The sequence below is a fragment of the Erythrolamprus reginae genome, chromosome 6, assembly GCF_031021105.1.
Source record: "Erythrolamprus reginae isolate rEryReg1 chromosome 6, rEryReg1.hap1, whole genome shotgun sequence".
NCBI lineage: Eukaryota > Metazoa > Chordata > Lepidosauria > Squamata > Dipsadidae > Erythrolamprus > Erythrolamprus reginae.
Window position 1 is genome coordinate 46,622,041 of NC_091955.1, and position 12,804 is coordinate 46,634,844.

At 37.1% G+C, this 12,804-nt stretch overlaps 1 protein-coding gene across 4 annotated transcripts in view; it reads right to left on the reverse strand.

Moving 5' to 3' along the window:
• Positions 1-12,804, reverse strand: part of TSPAN8 (tetraspanin 8) — a 50,968-nt gene that overhangs the window by 19,180 nt on the left and 18,984 nt on the right. For 2 of the 4 annotated variants that reach the window (XM_070755696.1, XM_070755694.1), the window contains exon 2: positions 2,520-2,699. In XM_070755696.1, coding sequence (XP_070611797.1) covers positions 2,520-2,579 — 60 coding nt within the window. In that variant the 5' untranslated portion in view covers positions 2,580-2,699. Of the gene's footprint in view, positions 1-2,519; positions 2,700-2,810; positions 2,882-12,431; positions 12,649-12,804 lie in introns of those variants that run through there. The other 2 variants (XM_070755695.1, XM_070755697.1) reach the window with 2 other exon arrangements.

Sequence of the window (12,804 nt, forward strand, 5' to 3'; positions counted from 1 at the left end):
AATCAACAACGTATACAAGAAATTGAATGCAAGGGAAATATGAGACCTCAATTCTAAAAAAAAAAAAATTCCTTTAAAATTATATTTTTTTCCAGACTCACATTTCAAGGTCTCACTTTTTCTCCCCACTACCCACACATTGCATTAGCATCCTTCAGTCTCGAAAGACCATGGTATCCTGCTGTGGATTCCCCAGAGCATGAAGCCTGGATAGGTTAGTATGTAACAGTCTATCCACCCACACATAACCACATTGATAAAACATTCAAAATCTGCTAACCAATCTGCTAACCATCGTCTCTAATTTTTCCTTCAAGTTATCAGCAATTTTTTTTCACCCATTCTTTTTTTTTTACCTCATCTTACATCCTCAAATTGACTTACAGCATGGAAGGCAAGCCATAGCAACAAGTCATTTCTTAGTATTAAACTATCTTTAGGACCCTTAAAGTATTCCCAGACTTGATAGGGATAACTGTTTGTTTGTGTATGAAGGAGACAAAATAAGAGACAAAGATAGAGAATTATGTAGTTCTAGGCAAATGACATGTTTTCAGCCAAGGCTGAAAATAGTCATTTCACCATTTACTCCTCCATCCAATCCCAGACATGTTATGGATTTTGTCCCTTTAAAAGACAGCATGATATAACTTGGCATGGTATTGGCTATTTTAAAAAATGGTTGACTCAAAAATTAATTAATGATAGTAAGGACTACTTCACACCACAGATTTATCTGGAAATATATGACTGAAACAATAACATAGAAATAAAAGCAAAATATATTTGGAAAGTGATAAATCATGGAAGTCCATCACCTAGACAGACTGGACAGAGAACAGTGGTCAATTTATTCTTAAAATTCTCAAAGTTGAATTAGCTACTGCTTAAGAACTTAGCTAAAATTATTCAGATTGATCAGGATTTATAGCAAACAAACATTTGGGCATTTTACTATCCTTTCAAATTCATTTTGCAGGACAACCTGAAAAATTAGAAAAAAATATTCTTACAAACTGAAAAAACAAAAAGCTCACATATGTTTAAAATAAAAAAGGTTATTGCAGACAGGGGTTTCGCAACAATATCTATCACGTAAACTCTCTGCCAAGTGTTTGAACAGATTTAATTATTCATACCAAATCTCCACCTTTTCTCACTTTGTAATTCATTGTTTAAAGCAGACCCCAGCAAGGGGCAGCTTTCGGGCTACATCCAGCCCACCCGCTGTCTGTGACCGGTTTCTGGAGGAGGAAGCCATGGAGTGTGTGTGTGTGTGGGGGGGGGGAAACAAGCGCCTTGAATGAGCAGGACAAAAAAGCACCCACCAACAAGGCTCTCTTAGAGCCCCACCATTGTGGGACAAATCGGGGTCACACTTTTTAGTCCCGTTTTGCTGCAGGAAAGCAACAATCCCTCCTTCCACATGGCTCTCTCTTCTCTGTGGTGCTGGAGAAAAGGGGGGCAGTTGCTGAGGCTCAGGGTTAGGAGGGGGGCAGTTGCTGAGGCTCAGAGCGGCAGCAGCAGCAGCCCAACTGTGGTGGGAACAGGCTGGGCAGCCGAGACAGGGGGGAACAACAGCCCAGAGGATAGCATGCAAGGGCAGAGGGCTGCTGGGGGAGGCATCAGTGGGACGACACAGAAGGGAGGAAGGCAGGCGGGCGGCTTCATGCCATATTGGGTGTTATTGGCCAGCGAGTGTTTATTGTGATCATGTGAGGGTGGGGCCAGCTGGGAGTGGGGATGTGGGCTGCTGTGGAGGGGCAGTGTGAGTGAGGAAGTGAAGGGAGGAGGGGGAGGAGAGCAGAGGGGCAAATAAATAAATAAGTAATGGGGGAGGTTTGCACTCTTTGTGTGTGTTTCTGTATTGGGGGGGGAGTAATTTGGGAGAAAGAAAACAAGGAAGAGGATAGAACTGAGTTAATTATATTAGTCCTAAAACCATCCCAATTTCTCATGCGGCCCCATGGCAAAATTAATTGCCCACCCCTGGTTTAAAAGCTACAAGGAGGGTTGTCCTTTGTCCGTTGTCCTTAATATTTGACAGAAAGTGGAATGGTTCAGGAATAGTAGGAAAATAAGCAATGTGCAACTATCTCAGTAATCTCTTGAAATTCAATATATGATCACACATCCAATTTGAAAACAATCATGACTACACTAAGAAATAAAGCTTTAAATGTTGATAAATATGTTGGCAGATAATCTATATACTGTATTTTTATTTTGCTAAAGAAGTTATTTCAAAAAGCAGCCAATTTCCAATATTTACACACTTGTCCCAAAAAGTATTTATATTTAATGCTTTTCTCGATATATAGCAGATAAGTATCTGTTTTCAAACTTGCCACTTTTTGTCCAATCCTGCAAAATAATGAAGTATTTATCTCAATTCTTGTCCAGTACTGTTATTGGAACAGGTGGCTCCAACTCTTCATAAAATATCACATTTTAAAGCAACCAATATTTCATTGTTCATTCTGGTTTATATATTTTTCATTTCAAAAAGTTAGACTTACCCAAAATAAAAAGTTGAAGACGAACATGGAATATTTCATACATGAGCTTACACCTGCCATCTTTTCTTAGTCCAGTAAGAAATATTCTCAAATGGAAGGAAAATCTCTCAGAAAGGGTCTTCTTTAAATATTCTTCTTCTATTGCAGATCAGGAAGGAGTTCTTAGTTGCCTTCTTTGAGCTGACAATAAAAAGGAAAGTATGAACGGAGAAAAATGTTTGTTATTCATATCTGGTAGGTAAATATTAACCAGACTACTGAACAAAAGCCTACTTTAGTATTTCCTTTTACCTGCAAAGTTCATAAATGTGAGCATTGGCCATACAACTACTCTTTCATCACTGTTGTAACTATGAATGGCCACTGAATAAAGTAATCATTGAGCAAGGACTACCTTTGTAAAGATCTAAATTCAGATATACAAACTGTGGTCACAGTGATTCATTCTGTATTCGAGCAGCAGTCACCACATGTATGCTTGAATAGCATATGCCCAAAAATGGAAGTTAAATGTGATACTGATTGATGGAGAAATCTTGAAGAAAATAATAGACTGTGCAGAAATGATTAACAATGAGAATTAAAGATAAGGAAGATTCAAATTACTATAATGTGTGGGGGGAAATTTATGACTGGTTAGAGGGGAAATACATATAGAGACTATATTATTAAGGACAAAGAATTCAAAAAAATAGGAGATAAATTGGTTAATCCTGATGTCACGACTAATTTAGGAGGCAGTATTAAGAAAATGATATATACCTACAATAAAATGTAATTGTAGAAATAGAAATTATCAGTCTGTTCCAGTTGTTTATATTCAATATAATAGAATTACCATATTTTTCGGAGTATAAGATGCACCTTTTTCCTCCCTAAGAGAGGCTGATAATTAGGGTGCATCTTATAGTCTGAATGTAGCTTTTGCCGGCTTTTAAGCTCTTTCATTGTTGTTCTCTGCCAAGAATGTTTTCTAAACCCTTTACTTGCACCAGATGTTTCTTTCCAGCCCTAACTAGGTGCTAACAATGTTCCCAGTTCTTACCATCTTGCAAGCTCTTTCACTGTTACTCTCTGAAAAGAAGAATGTTTTCCTAGCCCTAAGTCTTTGCATGGTTTTTTTCTATTGCTCTACTGTTTCTTTCCAGGTGCTAATGATGTTCCCAGCTCCTACTGGCTTGCAATCTTTTTCATCGTTACTCTCTCTGAATAAGGTTTTTTTTAAAGCCCTAACCAGGGGATAAAATAATGTGCTGAAGCTGACCAGACTAAGGATGCTAGCCAGACTAAGGACCTGGCAAGCAGATTCTTTTCCCTATTTTTCTCCCCGAAAGCTGTGTCTTATACTCCAGTGCATTTTATACTCCGAAAAATATGGTATACCATTAAGGGAAGGATAAGAAGAGGGGAAGAAGGGAAGTAGATTGACAGGAGAAGAAGAGGAGGAGAGGAGGAAGAAGGAGAAGTTAGAAAGGGGGAGAAAAGGTGTCAGAATGTAGTTGAGAGGGAGAGAGAAGGAAATGAAGAGAGAGAAGAGAAACAGACTGATTGTCAATAATATGATTTGAATTTAAATTCAGTTAAGGATTGTTTAGATATGTTTATATTATTTGATATGTTAATGGAATATATGTTGTAATGTGATAACTGATAAAATGTGGAGAAAAATAAAAAAAACTTGTTTTAAAAAAATTATTCATTCTGGTAGGTACATGAAACAATAAAAGTAAAAATAAAAAATTGAACAAAATTAATTAGGATTGTGGGATATGGTGGCACATTGGAAGTCTTCCAGATTCTTGAGTGTCTGTCTGAGAGCTTTTATAGAAAATCTATACTATAGCCAATTAGCACTATAGCCAATTAGCACAATATGAAACACAACTCTATTATCCTCAATAGAAGACACTTTTTAACAATAATATGCTTTTTGGTAACAGCTATACAAACATAGTTTCTAGAATGGATATAATGTTTATAGACTTTATAGACTTCCTTACCTGTAACAGCTTTCTACATCTATTTCTTGAATGAGAAGCAAAACGTTTTTAAAGCAAAAAGCAAAGAAAATCCAGTTCCCTTTTAAAAAGCCCCTCTGGGCAAAAGTCTGACTGTTCAGCATCAGAAAGATAAACATAAGGCTCCAAGTATTCAGTGATTTGCAATATTGAGCATACAGTTTGAATATAGCTCATAGAGATGACTGCAATAAATCATGACTGCAATCAATGTATTGATGAATTTCTTTCTTTAATCTTTTTTATTCTTTTATAATTTTATATTCTTTTCCTCTCTTCAATTTTTGTATTAGTTAATTTTTTAAACGTTGTAGTCGTATATTCCTAAAGTGTCTGCTATGTTGCAGACATCTTACCTTTTTTCCCTTTCCCCATCGTTCCTTTCATCCTTATACCTATCCCTATCCTCTCTTTCTAATAATTTAAATATATATATACTTCTGCTACCATGGCAAAAGAAATGTGTTGATTTTACAGTATAATATGTACAATATTTACTTGTGTTATTTTCTTGTTATGTATGCTCCTTTTTTGTTTGTTCTTCTCCCCTTCCTTTCCCCCCCTTTTTAATTGTTAATATTCAATAAACTTTTTTTTAAAAAAATTAAACTGTAAAAAAATTGATGGAACTGGGGAAAAATATTCTTGATTACAGCTGCCAGCTGCTTTTAAACTAGGAGCTGTGAGGTGCAGAGATTCCAAATTGTAAACCAATTGCATCTTGTGTAGTGCTAGTCCATTCTGAATAAACAATGAAACCTCTTTGGAATAGAACCTTTGAACCCCAAATCACTCCATCTTGCTGGGATTGAGTCTCAACCTGTTCCTCCCATTCCAGAACCTGGCAGCCATCAGTTACCTGGCAGCACTTTAACACCATCATTTATTTGGTCATGTATACAATTGTAAAAACCTAAACTCATGTTGGCAGATTATCCCATCCAGAGATTTCATGTGCACTTTGAATAGGAGTGGGGAGAGAGTATTGAGTCTTGTGGCATTTCTTACTTGAAGGACTTGGAACTCAATCTCTATAGAAAATGTTTCACAAAAATCTCTTACATAATCCTCCTGCTCATCATTCCCCCAGAGTGTATTGAGCCAGACCCAATAGAACTGAGATATAAAACCCATTTTATTTATTTTTATTTATTTGTTTGTTTGTTTTGTCATATATGTATTGGTGGTATACAAAGATATTTGTATACATGAGACTAGTAAAAGAGAAACATTAGGACAGGGGACGGAAGGGACTCTGGTGCACTTACTGACCTCTTAGGAATCGGGAGAGATCAACAGTGAATAATCTAATGGTAAAGTTTGGGGGGGGGGTAGGCGATGATACTACAGAGTCTGGTAGTGAGTTCTATGCATCAACTACTCGGTTACTAAAGTCGTATTTCCTGCAGTCGAGTTTAGAATGGTTTACTTTAAGTTTGTATCTGTTGTGTGCTTGTGTGTTGTTGTGGTTGAAGCTAAAGTAGTCGTTGACAGGAAGGACATTGTAGCAGATGATTTTATGGGCTGTGCTTAGGACATTTTAAGATGACATAGTTCTAGGCTTTCTAAACATAGGATTGTAAGTCTAGTTGCATAGGGTATTTTGTTGAGAGTGGAGGCCTCTTCTAGTAAAGTATCTCTGGACATTTTCTAGAGTGTTTATGTCCAAAATGTGATGCGGATTCCAGACAGATGAGCTTTATTCAAGGATTCGTCTGGAGAAAGTTTTGAATGCTCTGGTTAGTAGTGTGAGATTACCGGAACAGAAGCTACGTAGGTTTAGGTTAACAACTCTTGAAGCCTTTTTTGCGATGTTGTTGCAGTGGGCTTTGGCACTTAGCTCATTTGATATGAGTATTCCAAGGTCTTTTACGGAGTGAGGGTTGTCTGCAAGATCTTGTTTATTTAGCTTGTGTTTGGTGTTCTGATTCTTTTTGCCAATGTGTAGGACATAGCAGTTTTTAGTTGAGATTTGGAGTTGCCAGATGTTTGACCATTCAGACACAAATTCAAGGTCTTTATGAAGAGTAGCTGTGTTATCGGTGGTGTTGAAAAGTTTGGCATCATCGGCAAAGAGAACGCAGTTGCTTGTAATGTGATCACAAAGGTCACTTATATAGAGTATGAAGAGTGTTGGTCCAAGTACGCTGCCTTCAGGTACGCTGTCTTAAGAAACCCTTTAAGCATCTCCTTGAAGCCATGAAGTTCCTTAGATGTCAAGGTTTAGACATTTGAAAAGCTCTTCCCATGGAGGTTTGTGACACCAGAGTGCTTTACAACAATCAGGCACTGATCCAGCAAAGATAAAGGACAGATATTAGTGTCACCAAGCTTTATATCACATTGCAACTGCTCAAAGACAAATAATAGATCTAGGGCAGGGATGCCAAACTTGTATGTTGACGGCAACATCACGTGACATATTGAGATTTTTTTCCCCATTCGCTAAATTGGGCATTGGTGTTGGCCAGTGCATGACACATCCAGCCCATGGGCTGCAATTTTGACTGCGATAGCCTCTGCGATGTGTCTCCCAAAGAACTCCTCAGATGTAGAAGTCCTCAAAGATAAGTATCTTCCATAATTGTACTACCAACCTCTCAATGAGATTCAGCAGCACAAGGAAGACAATACAACAGTAGCGTCTTAGAGAGCAGTTTTACTAGTAAGGCCTTACATCCAATTGTCTTTGGGATGACAACACCACTCCATTTTCCTTCCTCTTAATTTGTGGCTATGAAAGACTTAATTGAGGACATCCCAAGAGGGGAAATGCCCCCACCTCCAACCACATTCTGACAATGTAAGATGAGGCGACCTTTACTTTAGGCAGACTTGGCATTCAATAACTACAACTGGATACCAGCAGTTTCAAATTTCTTGTAAACTAGTCTTTCAGTAACCATCCCATCCTTTCTCCATCAATCTCCACATAACTTCAGTCACCTCCTATAATGGAATGCATGTGTGACCTTGGGGAAAGGGGAGATGAAATACTGCAAGCAAGGAGGAGCTTGCAGTTTCTCGATGGTCAGAGAAAGAAACTAAGGAAGGACCCACCCTAATGAAGCAAGTTATTAAGAAATGGAATCCTATTGCAGAATTCATGTCATTCTCCCTGGGTAAACCACACAGGAAACTCAATAAGATGAGCTAAACCTACTTTTTTGTAAGGCTACATTAACTTGCAAATTCTGAAGTACTGAATTGTACTTCATATAGCTGTAACTACATGTCTATGGATGAATTAAGACACAAGGAAGAGGAGAATGGCGTTAATTGCCACAAAATATGGAATCTAGTGACAATTGGGATCCATTAACTACTTTCATGACAAGCTTTTCAAAACTGTTCTATGTTACTTTCTCGTGAGATATGCTATGTGGTTTAAAAAACTGTTTTGATTTGCATTTACACTAGATTATTTCTTGAGAGAATTTTTGTCATCTGGAAACTTATGACACACACCATAGGTGGAATCCAGCGGGTTCTGACCAGTTCTGGGGAACTGGTAGCGGAAATTTTGAGTAGTTCAGAAAACTGGTAAATACTGGCCCCACCCTCATCTATTCTCTGCCACCTGAATCACAGCTGATTGAGAGGGAATAGAGCGTTTGCAATATCCTCCCCTAGAATGGGGTGGGAATGGAGGTTTCAAAGTATTCTTCCCCTGCCATGCCTACCAATCCCACCCACCAAGCTCCGCCCTACTCACCAAGCTCCACCCACAGAACTGTTTTTACCAGATGTGATTATGTATGGTAAAAACTCTCTTTTTAAAAACTCTCTTTTAAAATGAGACAGAAGATGGCATAAAATTAGACTGAAGCTCAATGTGGACTATTTAATGGTTGAATAATGACCACTACCCTGCAGTACAGTTATTAACTGTTGACTAACATTTCAGAAATAAGAGTATGCAGTAGCATTATGCCATTTCTATGTGATAAGCCATGTTAACTTGCAATGTATGTTCTAGGAAGTCAAACCATACTTTAAGCATGCAGATATAATGATATGAGTCTTCATGGAAGGCAGAATCAGATAAAAAAATAACTTAGCAGCTTAGCAGCACTTTAAAAAAATCTTCACAGAAAAATGCAAGACTGATTATTAAGGTCCAATTTAAGTAAAACTAGACAAGAAATATTATAAACCCGAATAGTCACCATGGGTTACCATAAGGCCTCATTTGAATTGCAGAAAAATATATCTATACAAAGGTAATCGGCATGTTCAAAGTCTATGAGTAGCTTTTTGTTCTATACTTCCCGCCCATATAAATTATATTCCTTTATTGTAGCAGTCACTAAATAAACATGCATAACGGAGTGTATAAACACAGTAGAGATTTGCTGGTCTTTTTAAAAAAAAATCTGAGCTCTCCCAAAGAAACATATTAATTTGTATCTAATTTTCAGAAGTGTAGTAAAACTAAAACCAACAGATATTTCTGTGCAAAGGTTCATGGACTGAGACAGAAGGAAAAGTCAATTAACTTTGCAGAAATTCATGAGTTACAGTACCCCAAATTTCCAGTCCAATTGTTGTACATCTGTCTGATTCATTCTTAAACATATTAAGCTTAAAAAGCACAATCAATTTTCCTTCAAACCATGTTTCAATAGCTTTAAGTGCCTGTCAGTACTATGGCTTGAAGTAGATTTGAAAGTTAGAATTTAAGTTTTATTCTTATTGATCAACTATTGACTTAAAGTTTAAAATTTCTTTCCAGGGACCTGGTGCCTTCTACTTCTACTTCTCTTCTTTTTATTTTCTATCGTTATATATATTACTTAATGTCTATTCTCTTCCATATGTATTGTATATTGGACAAAGAATAAAATAAATAAATAAATAAACAAACATGTACAATAAGTTTCATATGAATTTCACCTACTAATATATCTACCTCCAAAATTTTAAAAAGTTAAACAAAATATTGAACAATTTTTAAAACTTTATTTGTTTGTTTGTTTGTTTGTTTGTTTATTTGATTTGATTTTTTGATTTGATTTGATTTTTTGATTTGATTTGATTTTTTGATTTTTTGATTTTTTGATTTTTTGATTTTTTGATTTTTTGATTTTTTGATTTTTTGATTTTTTGATTTTTTGATTTTTTGATTTTTTTGATTTTTTGATTTTTTGATTTCTATGACGCCCTTCTCGAGGTGACACTTTGCCCGTCAACTGGACTTGGATAAGTGTATAGTTGATATTTGTCTTGGTGGATTTTTTTAGTCTTTTCCAATTACACAGATGTAGGATAGGGATAGGGATAGGCAGGGGTGAGTTCTACTTACCTTCCCCACCAGTCTACATTGTGAGAGAAGTGCACATTTTGCGCATACATAAAAAGTGACAGGTCCTATATCATAGATTATACTTATTTGTAAAATACATGTTTACTTATTTAACGATTCTCCAACAGCACAGGACATTTACATTAGCTCTTTTTAATGCTTCTAAGCAGACTTAGAATGTAAATATTGTAATATTCATCTGGAGGATTGTGTTTTTACTAATAGATTATTATTATTATTATTATTATTATTATTATTATTATTATTGTTATTGTTATTTATTAGATTTGTATGCCGCCCCTCTCCGAAGACTCGGGGCGGCTCACAACAACAATAAAAACAATATTCCAGCGAAAACAAATCTAATATTAAAAAGCACATAAAACCCTATCATATTTAAAAAAGGAAACAACATATACATACCCAAACATAAATATAAAAAAGCCTGGGGGAAAGGTGTCTCAACTCCCCATGCCTGGCGGTATAGATGGGTCTTGAGTAATTTACGAAAGACAAGGAGTCTGGGGGCAGTTCTAATCTCCAGTGGGACTTGATTCGAGAGGGCCGGGGCTGCCACAGAGAAGGCTCTTCCCCTGGGGCCCGCCAAACGACATTGTTTGGTTGACGGGACCCGAAGAAGGCCAATTCTGTGGGACCTTATCGGTCGCTGGGATTTGTGCGGTAGCAGGCGGTTATGTCATGTTAATACAATGGAAGAGTACAAAACTGGATATTTTGTATGTTCCTTTTAAGCATATAGAATGACATTTTGAGATCTTCTGGAATATATAAAGACAATGCTTAGGAAGGCCATAAAATGATTGAATTTAAATTAAAGCGGCCACATTTAGTCTATAAGCACCTGTGTAACTACTATGTGAAGCAAATAATTTGTGCTTTCTGTACTCTTCGTTGGTATGTCATGGTCTTTTGAATGTTTGAAACCCAAATATGGCATGGTAGTCCTTCTTAAACTTCCTTTTGGAATCTCAGCCACTTCATTTAATGGTTTTCTAAGCAACTGGATTTCTGGCATAATCATACAATATATCTGCATAACCTATTGCCTACAACCACACCTTAGCTGATTCATGCCTATAAAGGAATGAAAGATAACACATATCCAGGTGTGCCATAAGGCAGAGTCTTTATGGTGGGAAAACTCAACTCACACAGGGGTGGATTCCATATACCTCTCCTACTAGTTCACATAGCATCGGAAGTGCGCATTTTCTAATCTTTTATTTTCTTTCTTTTTTCTATCTGTTTTCTTTATTCTTTCATATTTACTATATTGTTTTTAATCTGTTTAAAAAATAATAGGAGGAATATCTGTATAAATATCCAGGATACACAGCATCTTTGAATGTGTGCAGCTTAGACCGGTGTTGGCGAACCTATGACAGCGTGCCAGAGATTGCATGCAGCACCCTCTCTCTGGGCACATGAGCCATTGCTTGAGCTCAGTTCCGCTGTGAATGCATGTGCACCTCCCACCAGCCAGCTGGTCTTTGAATCTCTGCTGCACATGCACTGGGGCAGGGTGCATGTGGGGGCCACGCGTGCATTGCATTTTGGGATTTTGTGTGTGCACTTTGGGCACTCGGTCAGGAAAAGGTTAGCCATCACTGGCCTAGACCAAGAACTAGAACCTCAGGTTGCTTTCCCTCTCTATTAAAGGTACCGATTTCCTGGATCAGTCATGTCTGACTCTGGGGTGGGGTGTGATTAGAATAGAATAGAATAGAATAGAACTTTTTATTGGCCAAGTGTGATTAGACACACAAGGAATTTGTCTTGGTGCATATTCTCTCAGTGTACATAAAAGAAAATATAGATTTGTCAAGAAACATGTGGTACAGAACTTAATGATTGTCATAGGGGTCAAATAAGCAATCAGCTCATCTCCATTTCTTGGCTGAGGAAACCAGTGTTGTCTGAAGACAATTTCCATGGTCATGTGGCCAGCATGGCTATATGTCAAAGGTACATGACATTCTATTACCATCCCACAGAAATGGTGCCAATTAGTCTACTTGCATTTGCATGCTTTCGAGCTACTAGGTGGGCATGAGCTGGGCAAGTAACAGCAATTCACTCCATTGCACAGCACTTGGGTCTTGAACCAGGCTGTCAGTTCTCCAGCTGACCAGCTATACATATTTAACTGTTGAGCCATCGTGCCCCCATTCCTTTCTGTTGCCTGAAGGGTTTATTTTCATAGCCCTCTGCTACTCCCATTCAACCATTTTCAGAAGCATGAAATGGTGGATATTCTACATAATAGAGAGGGAGAGTTGGGCTGACATGATCCTGGTTTTGAAAGGAAGTAGATGCAGTTTATTCAACTGCAATTTATCTTTTGTTTTCCCCATGAGCATCTTCTAGTAGTTTTCACAAGAGTTACGTGCAGTTTTCAATTTTAAAAAATTAAGTACACAATCTGCAGCTCTTTCAAAAATTTTTGTAAATTCTGAACTCCAAAGTGTTTGAAATGAAAGCTTATTCAGTGCATGAGGAGGAGGCATAATTAATGTTTACTTTAAAAAATATTTTACATTGCATTTAAACTTTTGTCCTGAGTCTCACCATGTTATACAACTGTGGTCCATGGAATATTACATTCAGTTCTTGATCTGAAATGGTTGGAACGTTCTGCTTAAATGAGCCAGTCAGTTATGATCCTGTGGCATTTTATGTTCATGACAGACTATGGTAACATTGCTGCTCAGATACAGGTTTTATGTAAGAAAAAATCTAAGCACTGGCCATATCCTTCTGCTTTATTGCATGGAAAACCATGTCACTGAAAAAAAACAAATAGGAAGTACTTGGTGTGTTTATTTTTTAAAAAAATGTATCCTCTATCTTTCTGCTTAATTAAGTGCTCAAAACAACTTATGATTAAAATTTACAAAATACATTTACAAATAGACAATCTGCATGCATGTGCATGATGGAA